Source organism: Notolepis coatsorum (genome assembly GCF_963971535.1).
Source record: "Notolepis coatsorum genome assembly, chromosome: 6".
In the NCBI taxonomy this organism is placed as follows: domain Eukaryota; kingdom Metazoa; phylum Chordata; class Actinopteri; order Aulopiformes; family Paralepididae; genus Notolepis; species Notolepis coatsorum.
The window spans coordinates 64,410,358-64,423,870 of record NC_140170.1 but is presented as its reverse complement, the minus strand read 5'-3'; the positions used below and the strand labels follow the sequence as shown (position 1 = coordinate 64,423,870).

The 13,513-nt window shown below is 44.7% G+C and overlaps 1 protein-coding gene across 2 annotated transcripts in view; it reads left to right on the top strand.

The window, feature by feature from the left end:
* Positions 1-13,513, top strand: part of LOC311230399 (SPRY domain-containing protein 3-like) — a 61,698-nt gene continuing 48,185 nt past the window's right edge. Inside the window, exons 1-6 of one of the 2 annotated variants that reach the window (XM_084316667.1) lie at positions 1-109; positions 2,263-2,409; positions 3,354-3,429; positions 3,907-4,031; positions 6,892-7,027; positions 7,144-7,329. In XM_084316667.1, the coding sequence (XP_084172793.1) occupies positions 2,282-2,409; positions 3,354-3,429; positions 3,907-4,031; positions 6,892-7,027; positions 7,144-7,329 (651 nt within the window). In that variant the 5' untranslated portion in view covers positions 1-109; positions 2,263-2,281. Of the gene's footprint in view, positions 114-2,262; positions 2,410-3,353; positions 3,430-3,906; positions 4,032-6,891; positions 7,028-7,143; positions 7,330-13,513 lie in introns of both variants that reach the window. The other variant, XM_084316668.1, reaches the window with a different exon arrangement.

Genomic DNA, 13,513 nt, shown 5'->3' with positions numbered 1-13,513 from the left:
AGAAGAAATCAAAGGCAGACAGCAGCTCCAGCTCGGCAACAACGTCCTAGAGAGGTTTTTGTAAAAAGAAGGGACGAATGTGGCACCGAGAAGAAGCATTTAGTAGTGTGTGGGTAACTAACGTCGCGGCTGTCGTCTGTGTTTATTATTATTGTTGGTCATGGAGTCATAATAATAATAATAATAATAATAATAATAATAATAATAATAATAAGCGCCAGCGAGATAGTAGTAATTATTGTGTAACGTTATGGCTAGTCAGTTGAGCTAGCTAAGGATATACTGTTTGTGTTAATCATGTTGGAAATGTGATGACACGTTTCGCGAGTTCCTAGAACTGGTAATAAATGACCAACTGATCTTATTCAGGTCAGTCGGGAAAGTTAGCAGCGAGATCCGAAGGAGCAACTATAATAATAACTGCTTGTTGTTGCATGTGTTAACGTTATTGGTATCTTTTTTGTTGTAATTAAGTCGTGCATAGATACAGAGTATGTTGACACTTATGATGAATTGAAAATGGGCGACCCTGATGTAAACAAGACGAAAGTCTTTCTCTGGTCTGCATCCCCTTAACAATTGTGTGTATTGAGCTGTACTGTACTGTACCCATTCTGCAATCTGTTAATAACGTTTTCAATCAATCAATCAAAACGACAGTTGTCACGTCACATTCAAAGCATACATCGAAACGTTTAAAGGCATCAGACGAATCTGTAGTGCCGTCAAACAGCGACCTCTAGGCGAGAGAGCCCTGCGTTGTTTACGTTTTGTTGTTTCTGTCTGGCAGGGACGTGCACAGGACTTTAGAGGGGCAGGTGCTCAAAGGCTGAAATGGGCACTATTGATTGATTGATTGAAAAGTTTATTAACAGATTGCAGAATGGGTACAGTACAGTACAGCTCAATACATACAATTGTTAAGAGGATGCAGACCTGAGAAAGACTTTCATCTTGTTTCCATCAGGGTCCCCCATTTTCGATTAATCATATGACACACACGACATACAGATAGACAGTACTGCTACATCTATACATTTGTGACGTACCGTACTATACCTGTGTGAGTTTTAACCGAGCGCGCGTAGAGCGTGAACCCGATTTTTAAGGGCCCTTTTTGGGTCGGGGGGCCCCCTTTTTATGCTTTTTGGGGGGTTTTGGTGATCAAATATTGAATATTGAACTATAATAATCAGTGCAGGAGCTCACTTATCCTTGAAAGACACTTTTATCACTGACTTAAAAGGCCCATACATCTCCATAAATGTTCAGGGGGGAGGGAATATAAGTGCTTACCCTACAGACCCCAAGAAGTGCTGTATATTCTGTATTGTTTAATATAAATGCATTTTTTATTCCAATCCCAATTTTTATTTGAGATTTCCAAATCCCATCGGACTTGACTTCTTCATGTCCCTCAGTGAGTGTAATACCAGCATTCAACTGTATGCGCCACAGTGGTTTCTATCATCATCATCACCACCCACGCTATGCATAAAATATATAGGTCCGCGGAGAGGCACGCTGAGGAGGCCGTGCAAACTGCAATGGAATACGGGGCATCTCTCTCTCTTTACCTAATATTTTGATTCTATCCTGACATTTTCCAGTTTTTTTTTTAAAGGGCACTTTTTTTATGAGGCTCAAAAAGGCAGGTGCTCAAGCACCCCTTGGGCTCTATGTGTGCACATGTCTGGTGTGTGGGTTGGAGGCTCTGCCAAGAGAGGTGTAGAGAAATCCACAATATAATTGATTGGTTGATTGATTGAAAATGTTATTAACAGATTGCAGAATGGGTACAGTACAGCACAGCTCAATACACACAATTGTTAAGGGGATGCAGACCAGAGAAAGACTTTCGTCTTGTTTACATCAGGGTCCCCCATTTTCAATTCATCATAACATATATGACATACATGACATACGGACAGTACTGCTACATCTATACATTTATGACATACCAGATTTACAAATACAGTACTGTTTGTGATACAAAAAGAGTAAAAAAAAAAAAAAAATAGTATATACATTTGACGAAGAAACTGTACATTGGAGGAGGTGGTTTGTAGCCTATGCACAAAGGTTTTAGCCAGGGTTCACAAACATTAACAAATGTGTTAATAACACTTTACAGCCTCAAAATGCATTACAAACTCAGATTGAGTTGGTGCACAGTGTCTCCTTACGTGCCAAGAGCTTGTCCCGATCTGAGTGAATGGGTGAATGTCGGGGGTAACTGTTTCCAATGTCTCTGTCTCTTAGATTGTAACAACAGGAGGAGATGGACGACATCAACCTTCACTATCGCTTCTTGAACTGGAGGAGGCGGATACGAGACATCCGCGAGGTGCGAGCCGCCCGGCAGCGGGAGCGCTTCAAAAGAGTGTTGAGGGACGGAGACGTGCTCAGGTAAAAAAAAATACTGAATAAACCACTGTCTCGGTTTCTCTGACGGTGACACTGCGGTGGATAGACATGCGTGTGTTTATTACTTGTGTGTGCAGTAGGGTTGCCACAGTGATGTGACGTTTCCCCATGGCTTATAAATACTGGTATTACCGGTGACACCCGACATTTCACAAAATCAATATCTGTTGAGTGCTTACTTTGATCTTTAACGTTATGTGGCTACATTGATCCACTGTGTCTGTCCGTCTAAGTCTGTTTTTAATTCATTTTCAATGACTAGTATCCATCTGTTGGACAGACAGAGTTGATGTTGTGTTCTAATTTAAAATAGACCAACGGACAGTAATACCCTCCGGTGTGCTAAATAAGGCTGCATCGTCATTGATTGGTCATTGATTGGTCATTGATTCCTAAATGAACAGATAGAAAATTGGCGGAAGGTATTACTGTCTGTTGGTTTATTTTTTAAATTAGAATGTGATGCCAACTCTGTCTGTTCAGCAAATGGATACTAGTAATTGAAAATGAATTAAAAACAGACGTAGATGGATCAAAATGAGTGCTCTACAGAAAATAAATAAAATATTTAAGCATAATTTAGTAAAATGTCCGGTGTCACCAGTAATGCATCACCACGCCAACCCTATTGTGAAAGAGACTCATGGAACATGATGCCAGTTGAAATTAGTACCCTTGCTAGGAAACGTTGAATATTGATTGATTTGTTAAAAGTATTTAGCTATATCAGATAATAATTTTTTTTAATTTTAAAGTTTTGTAAGGAAGACATACATCTAATTTTAAAGTAAAATATTCTTCAAAATAAAGTTGCCTATCTGGCCATTTAGTCAAAATTTCACATCTCATCTCACATTTTGGCATTAAGCTATTGCAATTATTATTTTGAGTGCATAGAAATGTATTTGTTAATATTTATTTTGTAGGTATCAAGGGAACTCTGATGAAGTCGGCTGCTACGTGGCCCCCAGTCCATTATCAAAAGAAAACAACTATTTTGAGGTAAGGGTTTGTTATGATGTCATCAAATTTTTTGGGTCTGCCAATAGAGTGTAGTTTTCTTTCTTCCAACATGGCTGCCTGAACCATTGGTAACCACTTTGGAAAGAAAACGTGTAACTTCCGTGCAGCTGTAGAGTAGCATGCTATTACTGTTCTACTGTGACTCGTACACAGGAGTTATGAGACACCAATGTTGGAAATAAGTAATTTCATGCTTTTTCCAAAGTTTCACCTACTCTACCACTGCACAGACATTCGTTTTTTTATTTAAAAGGTGGTTACCAATGGTTACAGGCAGCCATGTTGGAAAAAAGTTAACGACATAAACATTCTATGATGGGCTTCTATTCACAGAAGGGTAGACAACCAGATGACAAACGTACCTGGCCAGGGAAGACTCATAATTGACATAATTGTTTCTCCATGGATCTTTATTTCTATCTGATTTTTAAATGTGGTGGCCTGTGGGCTCGGCAGGTGACCATCCTTGACACAGGAGTAAGGGGGATGGTTGCTGTTGGCTTGGTACCTTGGTTCTACAAGCTGGACCATCAGCCAGGCTGGCTTCCACATTCTGTGGCTTATCATGCCGATGATGGCAAGTATGTGACATGTCTTGAAATACTCTTATTTTCTATTTTTCTCATATTCTTTAATTCTTCAAAATCCATCCATACCTTTTATGATATCTGTTGTGCTTGCTACCAGAGTTACCCAATGATACTAGATATGTTGTGCTTGCTACCAGAGTTACCCAATGATACTAGATATGTTGTGCTAGCTACCAGGGTTACCCAATGATACCAGATATTAGGGCTGGGCGATAAAACGATAACGATAATTATCGCGATATATTTTAATACTCGATATCGATCGATAATAAAACAAAAAAGGAATTATAATAGACAGTGGACAGACTTGTCTTTCTTGCCTGCAACTTAAAGGGGACATGCATTATAAATGGCTTTTTTTCTGTGTTTAGCATGGTTTTATAGTAATAGGGGTTAGTATCAATGGGTCTGTGTCTCTAATTACCATATTGACTCATCAGTTTAGTCTCGAGTTCACGAGATCTTCCCTCACTCAACTAAGCTGTTCTGATTTGACTGTTTTGCTGACGTTAATATAGCACTGATTTGCATAACTAACGCCCCCTCTATGGTTGACCGCGACAGCAGAGCGAGTGGAAAATCTTCACTTCCTCAAACAGAGCGAGGCAGATAGTGTAACCCGATACTTCCTCAAACGAGAAAGTGCTCGACTGCGACTCTGCGAGGGAGAGATAGAGAGGGAGAGATAGAGAGGGGGACCCGTCTTCTCTCACACACGCAGCATTTACACAGTGCTCCGTGTGTCCCTCTCTCTCTCCCTCTCCCTCTCTCTCTCTCTCTCTCTATCTCCCTCGCAGTCGAGCACCAGCATATCACTGTAATATCTTTGCGCATGCTCCCACACGCACGCCCGTATTCCGATCCGTACAATAATAATCACAGGGGTATATATTGTCATTTGAAACAAGTTACCAATGCATTGTCCCGTGGGATTATGCCCCCCTGCGGCTAAATTAATTGGTATCCCCCTCAGTCTCTCTCTCTATCTCTCTCTGTGCCAGTCGCAGACTGTGTGGATGACTGTCACTCAAAGTGCTTATGGGCGGAGCCAGGCCAACACAGCCTGAAATCCAAAGTGAGAAAAATGTGGCTTTTGAGTACTTGATTAGAAATATAAAACAATGAATTTCTTTGAATAAAAGCTTACAGATGTGTTCAATAGACTCACAGGAATTGTGTAAAGTTGCCCAAATAGTGCTAGGAATAGCAATGCATGTCCCCTTTAAAGTAATGGCTTTGCTTGTCCAAATGACAATACTGACCAAATTGAGATTTCTTTTTCTCTTGTATATATTTTTTTGCTTTCTAATTTAAAATACAGTTTGAAACCCTCTGTACACGTAGGCTATGTGTGCTAGCAGAGCTAGTCCAGTCGCGAGTAGGGTTGGGCACCGAAAACCGGTTCTAATAGGAACCGGTTCCTAACTTCCGGTTCTGGAAATAAAAAAAAAAATAAAAAATCTCCTTCGAAATAAGCTGTGACCTGTTTTGACCTGCACCTCAAAGAATCGGAATCGAGAATCGTTTAGAACAGGAATCGATATGGAGAATCGGAATCGGAACCGGAATCGTTCAAATCCAAACGATGCCCAACCCGCGAGTCACGGTGCACATGTGCGGTGGTTTGTCCACCAAAAAAGCGCCAAAAGATAGAAAAGAGTAGCGCCGGGTAGCGCAGCGGACTAAGCGTCTGCCTACCACCACAGAGACAGTGGGATCGAATCCAGCTGTGGTGCCGCTTGGTCGACCGTCCATACTAACACAATTGGCAGTGTTAGTGGGTGGGAAACCCGGCGAGGGTGGGTCCTGGTCGTTGTAAACAGCGACTCCTACAGTTCGGTCGGGGCACCTGCACAGCGAGGGAAGGATCTAGGAGAGTTAGTGTGACCTTCCACACGTTACACTCTCCCAGTGAGAGTCCGCGCTGCCAGGTGAAAAGAAGCGGTGGGCTGGCTACACATATGTCGGAGGAAGCATGTGATAGTCTCCGCCCTCCCGGACAGACAGTAGGGGGTAGAGTGCGCAACGACCAGGAAGGGGGATTGGGAATTGGCATAACGACTAACATTTGGATAAAAAAATTAAAAATAAAAATAAAAAGATAGAGAATAAACTAGCAGAGCCAGAACTATTCAACTCCCCTGGAGCCACAGCCAGCAGATAAGCCTGTTTACTTTCGCTTTCAAACCAGCTGCAGCCGGAGTGTGAGGGGCTGTAACACTAAAGATGGCGGCAACAACAAAGAATTGCTGCAAAATAAACATACATCTGTTGTTTTAAAAAAAAATTTAAATAATTTTTTTTTATACTTAACATTATCATATCGTTATCGTGATATCATTTTTGGCCATTTCGCCCAGCCCTACCAGATATGTTGTGCTAGCTACCAGGGTTACCCAATGATACCAGATATGTTGTGCTTGCTACTACCAGGGTTACCCAATGATACCAGATATGTTGTGCTTGCTACCAGGGTTACCCAATGAGGCTTGTCGCTAACAAACATTATATGCTTAGTGGGCTAGTACAGAGAAACTAGTATTATTCCTATACTTTCATGTGATGACATGTCCGGGAATTCATTGCCTGATGAGACCTCAATACACACAGAATCAAATCCTTCCAGATATCAGGTCCCACCCGTCTATCCTGTTTCACGTCACGTTAAGCAAACGTTGATGCCATTTAATTGTCACTAAGTAGCAACTGCCAACAACACCATTCCTTATAGCAATGATTTGACAGCTCAGCAGGTGATTAACAACATCCAACAAGGGTTCAATGCAAGGTCATGCACTGTCGACGCAAACAAAATATTTGCACTGAACGTCAATAATCTGTCTTTCATCAGGCTGTACAATGGCAATATGGTTGGACAGCAGTTTGGGCCTAAATGTAATCGAGGTGACAGAATTGGCTGTGGGATATACCTCGACTCTTTTGATGAAGAACAGATCACGGTGTTTTTTACCAAGAACGGCAAGGAAGTGAGTCCTCCTTTCACCTCTTCTTATTATTCTACAGCTAGTCCTTCATTACAAGTGAATTCATTCATTGAAAGCTAGCTAATAATATGGAATCATGCATTTGAATTTATGTCCAGGTGGGAAACATCGCTCTCCCAGGATCCCCTCCTCTCTACCCTGCTGTGGGGATGCACTCTTTGGGGGAGGAAGTGCAGCTGGACCTGCAGGCAGACTGGGGGATGGAGGAGGACGATGGACTGATGATAGTGGACAGCCACGAAGACGACTGGGGCCGCCTCCATGACGTGAAGGTGACTGGCATGGTAAGACGACTGGGGCTGCCTCCATGACGTGAAGGTGACTGGCATGGTAAGACGACTGGGGCCGCCTCCATGACGTGACGGTGACTGGCATGGTAAGACGACTGGGGCCGCCTCCATGACGTGAAGGTGACTGGCATGGTAAGACGACTGGGGCCGCCTCCATGACGTGAAGGTGACTGGCATGGTAAGACGACTGGGGCCGCCTCCATGACGTGAAGGTGACTGGCATGGTAAGGCCTACAGGATATATGGAAAGTCTACACGAATGGACATGCAATTGACCTATCTCAGACTCGAACCCTGCCCTCTTTTCTTGATCCTCCAATCACAACGGTTGTGTCCGAGGGAAGAAAAGAGGTCGGGCTTTGAGATCAATTGATTTCCCCCTTGATTCTACTATTAAAGACACACTAGAATTGGGATTTAGGTCATAAATATCCTGTGAAGATAATACATTAAAAAGGTGGTGCACTACCTTCAGTCGCCATCCTGCTTGCTCCAGCTAGACTGCTATGCTTTTTATATACATAGTTATTATACTCGTACTTGGGAGGCATGGTGGCGCAGTCATTTGCACTGTTGCCTCACAGCAAGAAGGTCCTGGGTTCAAACCCCAGCAGGGGGCCTTTCTGTGTTCATGTTCTCCCCGTGTTTGCGTGGGTTTCCTCCAGGTACACCAAAAGACATGTTAGGTTTTCTGCCTTTGCCCTTGATCAAGGTACTGGCATTACAACTCCAGTTGGTCCCCGGCGCTGCACTGTGTGTGGCTGGCCACTGCTCTTAACACATTGAGCGCCACAAGCTTCCCCCATCCTTCACTGTCTAGAGCCAGCTTTTCATGACCATTTACACGATATTTTACGATCTTTGCGGAGCTATTGTATATTCTATATTATAGCTATGGAGACAATAGTATGGCTCATTTGACACACTATTTCTAGTCCAACATGTAAAAAATAGTTTGTTTCTACACACTGTAGTTTGTAGTTTATTACACGCTAAACATCGCCCATTTCCAAGATAATCCAGTCTTTTTCCATAGATCGCGAGGTAAAACACGTTATATGCAATAAGCTCAAACCGTTCTGGTTGATCCCCTGAAACCCCAAATACTCCCAAATAAAAGGTATATACCATGTACACATGTGCCTTTGCCTTCACAAAATTATTTAAAAAAGGAGGGGGGGGGGGGGGTAGTCTTACCCCGAAAATGCGATCGTTACAAAACGCTTGGTTTATGTCCGGTAAAGTAAGCCACTGTGATTGTTACAGAAACATGTTTCAGGTTTGGTAAAATAGACATAGGGGGTCCTTACCTTAGCCAGAAGGTAATCCAAAAAGAATAATTCCAATGATCCCATCGGCGATCGCGATTACTCGTTTATATGTAATTACACGTGTTTACGGGACACTATAGGTTTTGAGGCGAGCAGATCTGCTAGTGATTGCTTTGCAGGAGCTCCTCCCCCTCAGAGCGAGTCTTGATAGTCCAGTTCATTCATTGTCTCTCCTGATCCCTTTCTATCAGAGTTCAAAAGGTAGGCGATACTGCCACCTGGTGAGATTCGATCGGCATTGCAATTCCAACGTAGGCAAACGAGCCAGGGACGGCTAGAGTGATCCGGATGATCGTTTAGAACGGGGATCAAAGGAAAAAGATCAAAGGGTCTAAAAATGTATTATTACATGTTTGGCGCTCAAGTGTTGGCGGTGAAGCACGTAATATTACGTGTTTGGCCCCCAATGAGTTAAATAGTTAGGATGGCCCCCATGGGGATTAATAATTGTTCAATTCAACAACTTAACTTAACTTTTACATGCACCACTCTGGCATATGACCGCCAAACACACTAAACGTACAGTTTTTCTGACCTTTCCGACCATCTCAAGGACACACACTGATTCTCCGGATTGACGACATCAATAACGATAACCATAACAATAGTCCTCCCTCAAGGCACAAGAAGCAGAGAAAGAAACACAGCGGTATACGGAACGGGCTGAGGCCCAGAGCATGCTGTCCATCTCCTCCCAGTATCCTGCTAACCGACGTGGACTTGGAGAACAAGTTGGACCACAACAGGGTCAGGATTAAGTGTCAATGGGATGTCTTGTAGATGTTGTTGTCTACACGAGACATGGCTGAATGTCTCTGTACCGGACCAAGCAATCTAATCAACAGAGTCTTTCTCCATTCACCTGGCAACCGTTCTTTCGGTTAATCTCGGTCGTCATCACTGTCATCACCCCCCGTAGCGGACGCCAACAGTGCTCTCTCTGAAGAGATACAGACCACACACCTGGACGCTGCTGCCCACATCATTGCCAGGGACCTTTAACAGGGTGAACCTCAAAAAGGTAATGCCCAACTTCTATCAACACACCATGTGCCTTACCATAGGAGAAAGGACACTGGTTCGATGTTACTCCCAATTTTAAGGACTCGCAATTGGGGGGCGACAGTGGCTCAGGAGGTAGAGTGGTCGTCTAGTAATCGTGAAGGTTCCCAGTTCGATTCCAGCTCCTTCCAGCAGCGTGTTGAAGTGTCCTTGAGCAAGACACTTAACCCCTGAATGCTCCCGATGAGCATGTTGGCACCTTGCACGGTTGCCTCCGGCGTCGATGTGTGAATGGATGAATGTGAGGCATAAGTAGCGCTATATAAGTCACAAGCTCAATTCCCCCCCCCCCCCTTTGTCAAATCAGACCATTCATGCCATATATTTCTTGTTGTGCATATAATATAAACAGAGACTCGAAACGGGAAACTCCGGTGAGGATGAGGGAGATCACACGCCGGTCTGCCCAATCGGAAGCGACGCAACAAGATGCGCTATAAAAAAAAAGCGACGGACTGACGACATCAATGTGTTCATGGAAGCAGTGTTGTGTCTCATTGCAGTTCTGGTGGAGGAGATTGTCCCGAATGAGACCATCAGGTCTCAAAACGTCATGCCTCTATGGAGAGCAGTGGAGGAGGCCAAGAGGAGGTAGTGCAAGGTCACAGTAGAATCTCAATTCCAACAGTCTGACACCAGATGCAAGTGGCCAGGACTGAGGATTATAACAGACTATAAACCTCCTACCACAATGAGGCCTGATGCCTCTCTGGCGAGGAACTGAACTGACTCTTAATTACTAAACACTGCACAGACTCTGGGTCAGTGTGCTACTACAATATATACCATGTGTATACTATTATTATTATTATTATTATTGATAGAATATACTACTGCCATTATTTCTATGATCCTTTTCCCTGCCTGTACCTCCCCTCCCCCATGCTGCTATGACACCTGCATTTCCCCAAGGGGATCATTAAAGGAACACTTGACGTGACTTGACTTGACTTTAAGGCTAACGCTGCTAGCTTTGGCCTGCGGGCTAATGCATCTGAGGTGAGGGCCCCACATCAGAGAGGAGTGGGTGTTCAGGATGACAGAAAGCGGCAGGACCGGACGGCATTCCCTGGGCGACATCCCCGGGGCGTCGCCATAAAACCTGCATGAGCAGCTAGCGCCAGAGTTTACAACAATATGAAATCTATCCCTGCCCCAGTTTGTCATACTAACACATTAAGGAGTCTGCTATTGTCCCTGTGCCCAGGAGAACAAAAGCACCCTGCCTGAATGACTACCGCCCCCGTAGCACCCACCTCCTGTCGCTAAGGCGTGTTTTTAGAGGCTCGTCTCTAGGACTATAATATCCCTCTCACTTCCCAGAACCATAGATCAACTGCGGTTTACCTATCGCCCCAATAGATCATGGGATGATGCCATAGCTTATGCTCCGCACACAGCGCCTTGTCCTATCCGGAGGATTTATCTCAGAATGCTGTTCATTGACTACAGCTCAGTGTTCAGTACCATAAACCCCCTCCGTTCTTGTCGCCAGGCTTTAGTGGGCTGAAATCCACCCTCTCGTCGGTGGGTCCTCGACTCGGCTGACGGGCAGACCACAGGTGGCGAGGGTGGGCAACTGCATCTCTTCGACCGTTCACCCCCAACGCGGGGATTCACTGGGATTACGTTCTGAGCCCCCGCTGCTGTGCTTCTTGTACACACTATACACACATGACTGCGTGGCCCAAGCACGGCTCCCACACCCCCATGTACTGAGGAACTGTAACGCCATAGAGTCTTCTGGCCGCCTCAGACCTACTCCTATCCGAGCTCCGGGAGGGTCATCAAAGAGAAGTCACCTTTTCTCAGTCCTTGCCCCACAATGGTGGAATGAACTACCCACCCCAGTTAGGACAGTCGAAACCCGTCCAATCTTTTGCCGTCGACTAAAGACGCACTTCTTCAACCATTACCTGAATTAAAAAAGAAAAGAAAAAAATATATCTAACCCTAACTAACCTTACTGTCATGCACTTGTGCCTAATAAACTAACCTACACTGTAGCACTCGACACTTTGATGAACATTGTTACTCAGATGATAGAGTTGTGCCCTTCCTGATGACTTGTCGTACTTGTCTGGAAGTATCGCTGGCCGGTAGGGGATCAGCACCACACTGCAGGACTGCAAGGCGCCGTAGAGACTAGAGTGATAATGGTTTGCCGAACTCCCCAACCTGTAGGACATGTATACCATCTAGGCCATCAGGACAATGGACTCTTCTCTCTGCGGAGGCCGGCTCAGACCCACTCCTATCCGAGCTTCGGGTGGGTCATCAAAGCGAAGCAGGCTGTTCACAATGGTGGAACGAACTTCCCATCACAGTCTATTTACGTTTTTTACTATTATGCACTTTGCTACCAAGGAATCTACCTTGCCTCTAATATACTACCTACTATGTCATTACTACTATGCACTCAAGACTGTAGCACTTGGGCGCCCCAGTAGCGAACCACATAACGCGCTGAGTCGTGGCACGGCCGACCTGGGTTCGATTCCCGGACCCGTCGTTATTTGCCGAATGTCTTCCCCCCACTCTGTCTCCCGTTCCTCCTCTCTCTCTCTCTACTGGACTGCCCAGTAGTAAAAAGCGATAAACGCTAAAAAAATAAATCTTTAAAAAAAGACTGTAGTGCTCAAGTTCAACACTGTTTGACGAACAATGTTACTCACCCTTAGCTGCCAGAGTTGTACCCTTCCTGCTGACTTGTTGTACAGAACTTGTAAGTTGCTTTGGATACAACTAAAGCGTTAGCTAAATGACTAAATGTAAATGTCTACGGAGGTCGGATGAACACTACCCACAAGCCACCCAGATCCTAAATAAGGACTCTGTCTAATAGCTGCACACTACTCATCGACTGCATCATATACACCATATTCCTTTGCAAAATCAACTCATCTGCACATATCTATTTCATTGTAAATTGCATTACTGTTCTTGGTTTTAGATTATGTTACTTAAAACATGTACTGCCCCCCACACTACACACACATGCACACGCACACACCCTCCCTTTGTACTTCTGACGGTCTCTGATGGAGATTTATGACGACCGGGACGGGGGACGGGGGGGCTCTCTTGTTTGGCAATATCCATTTCAGCGCTGTGAGGCATGTGTCTGACTCAGGAGGCAGAGGGGGTGGGTACTGCAGCTGTGTGGCCTGGGGGCAGCCACAGCTCATGCATGCTTATCCCCTGCTCCTTTACTGTAATTAGCCGCACGGAGTGGCCCCTCGTCTCGAGTTATTGCAGCCCCCAAAGAAGACCCCTTCAGCCCTGAATCCCAGTGCCTTCGCCGTCCGCTCAGACACGTGGGCGTGGCCTTCGACGCCGTACGGAACTTGTCGAGACATCGTCCTCGGGGGGCCAACGATAACATTCGAATTTCAGGCTTTCGCTCGATGCGGATTCTTTTCGTCATATCAAAATATCCCATTACGGGTGCTTTAAGTGGTGTTAGCGTCTTGGCTAACTGCCTGTCAAAAACTAGGCATTGCCGAGTTAAGATCCAGCGATTGCGTATCCTGTTTGTCAGAAACATATTTTTAGCGAACCGTTTAGGTAGAAAAAGAGAGTTTATGGGCACAAGTGAAGTCGCCCTGTACCACGCTGCAGTTGGTGCACCTGGCTCACTAAATTCAGATCAAACTGTCAAACTAGGGAGGCGCAGCTCAAATATGAATTGAGATCCAGCAATTGCATATCCTATTTCTTGCCTAAAATGTTGTCAGAAACGTTTTAGAGTTTACGAGCAAGCAGTCATGTTGAGTTCTCTCTCC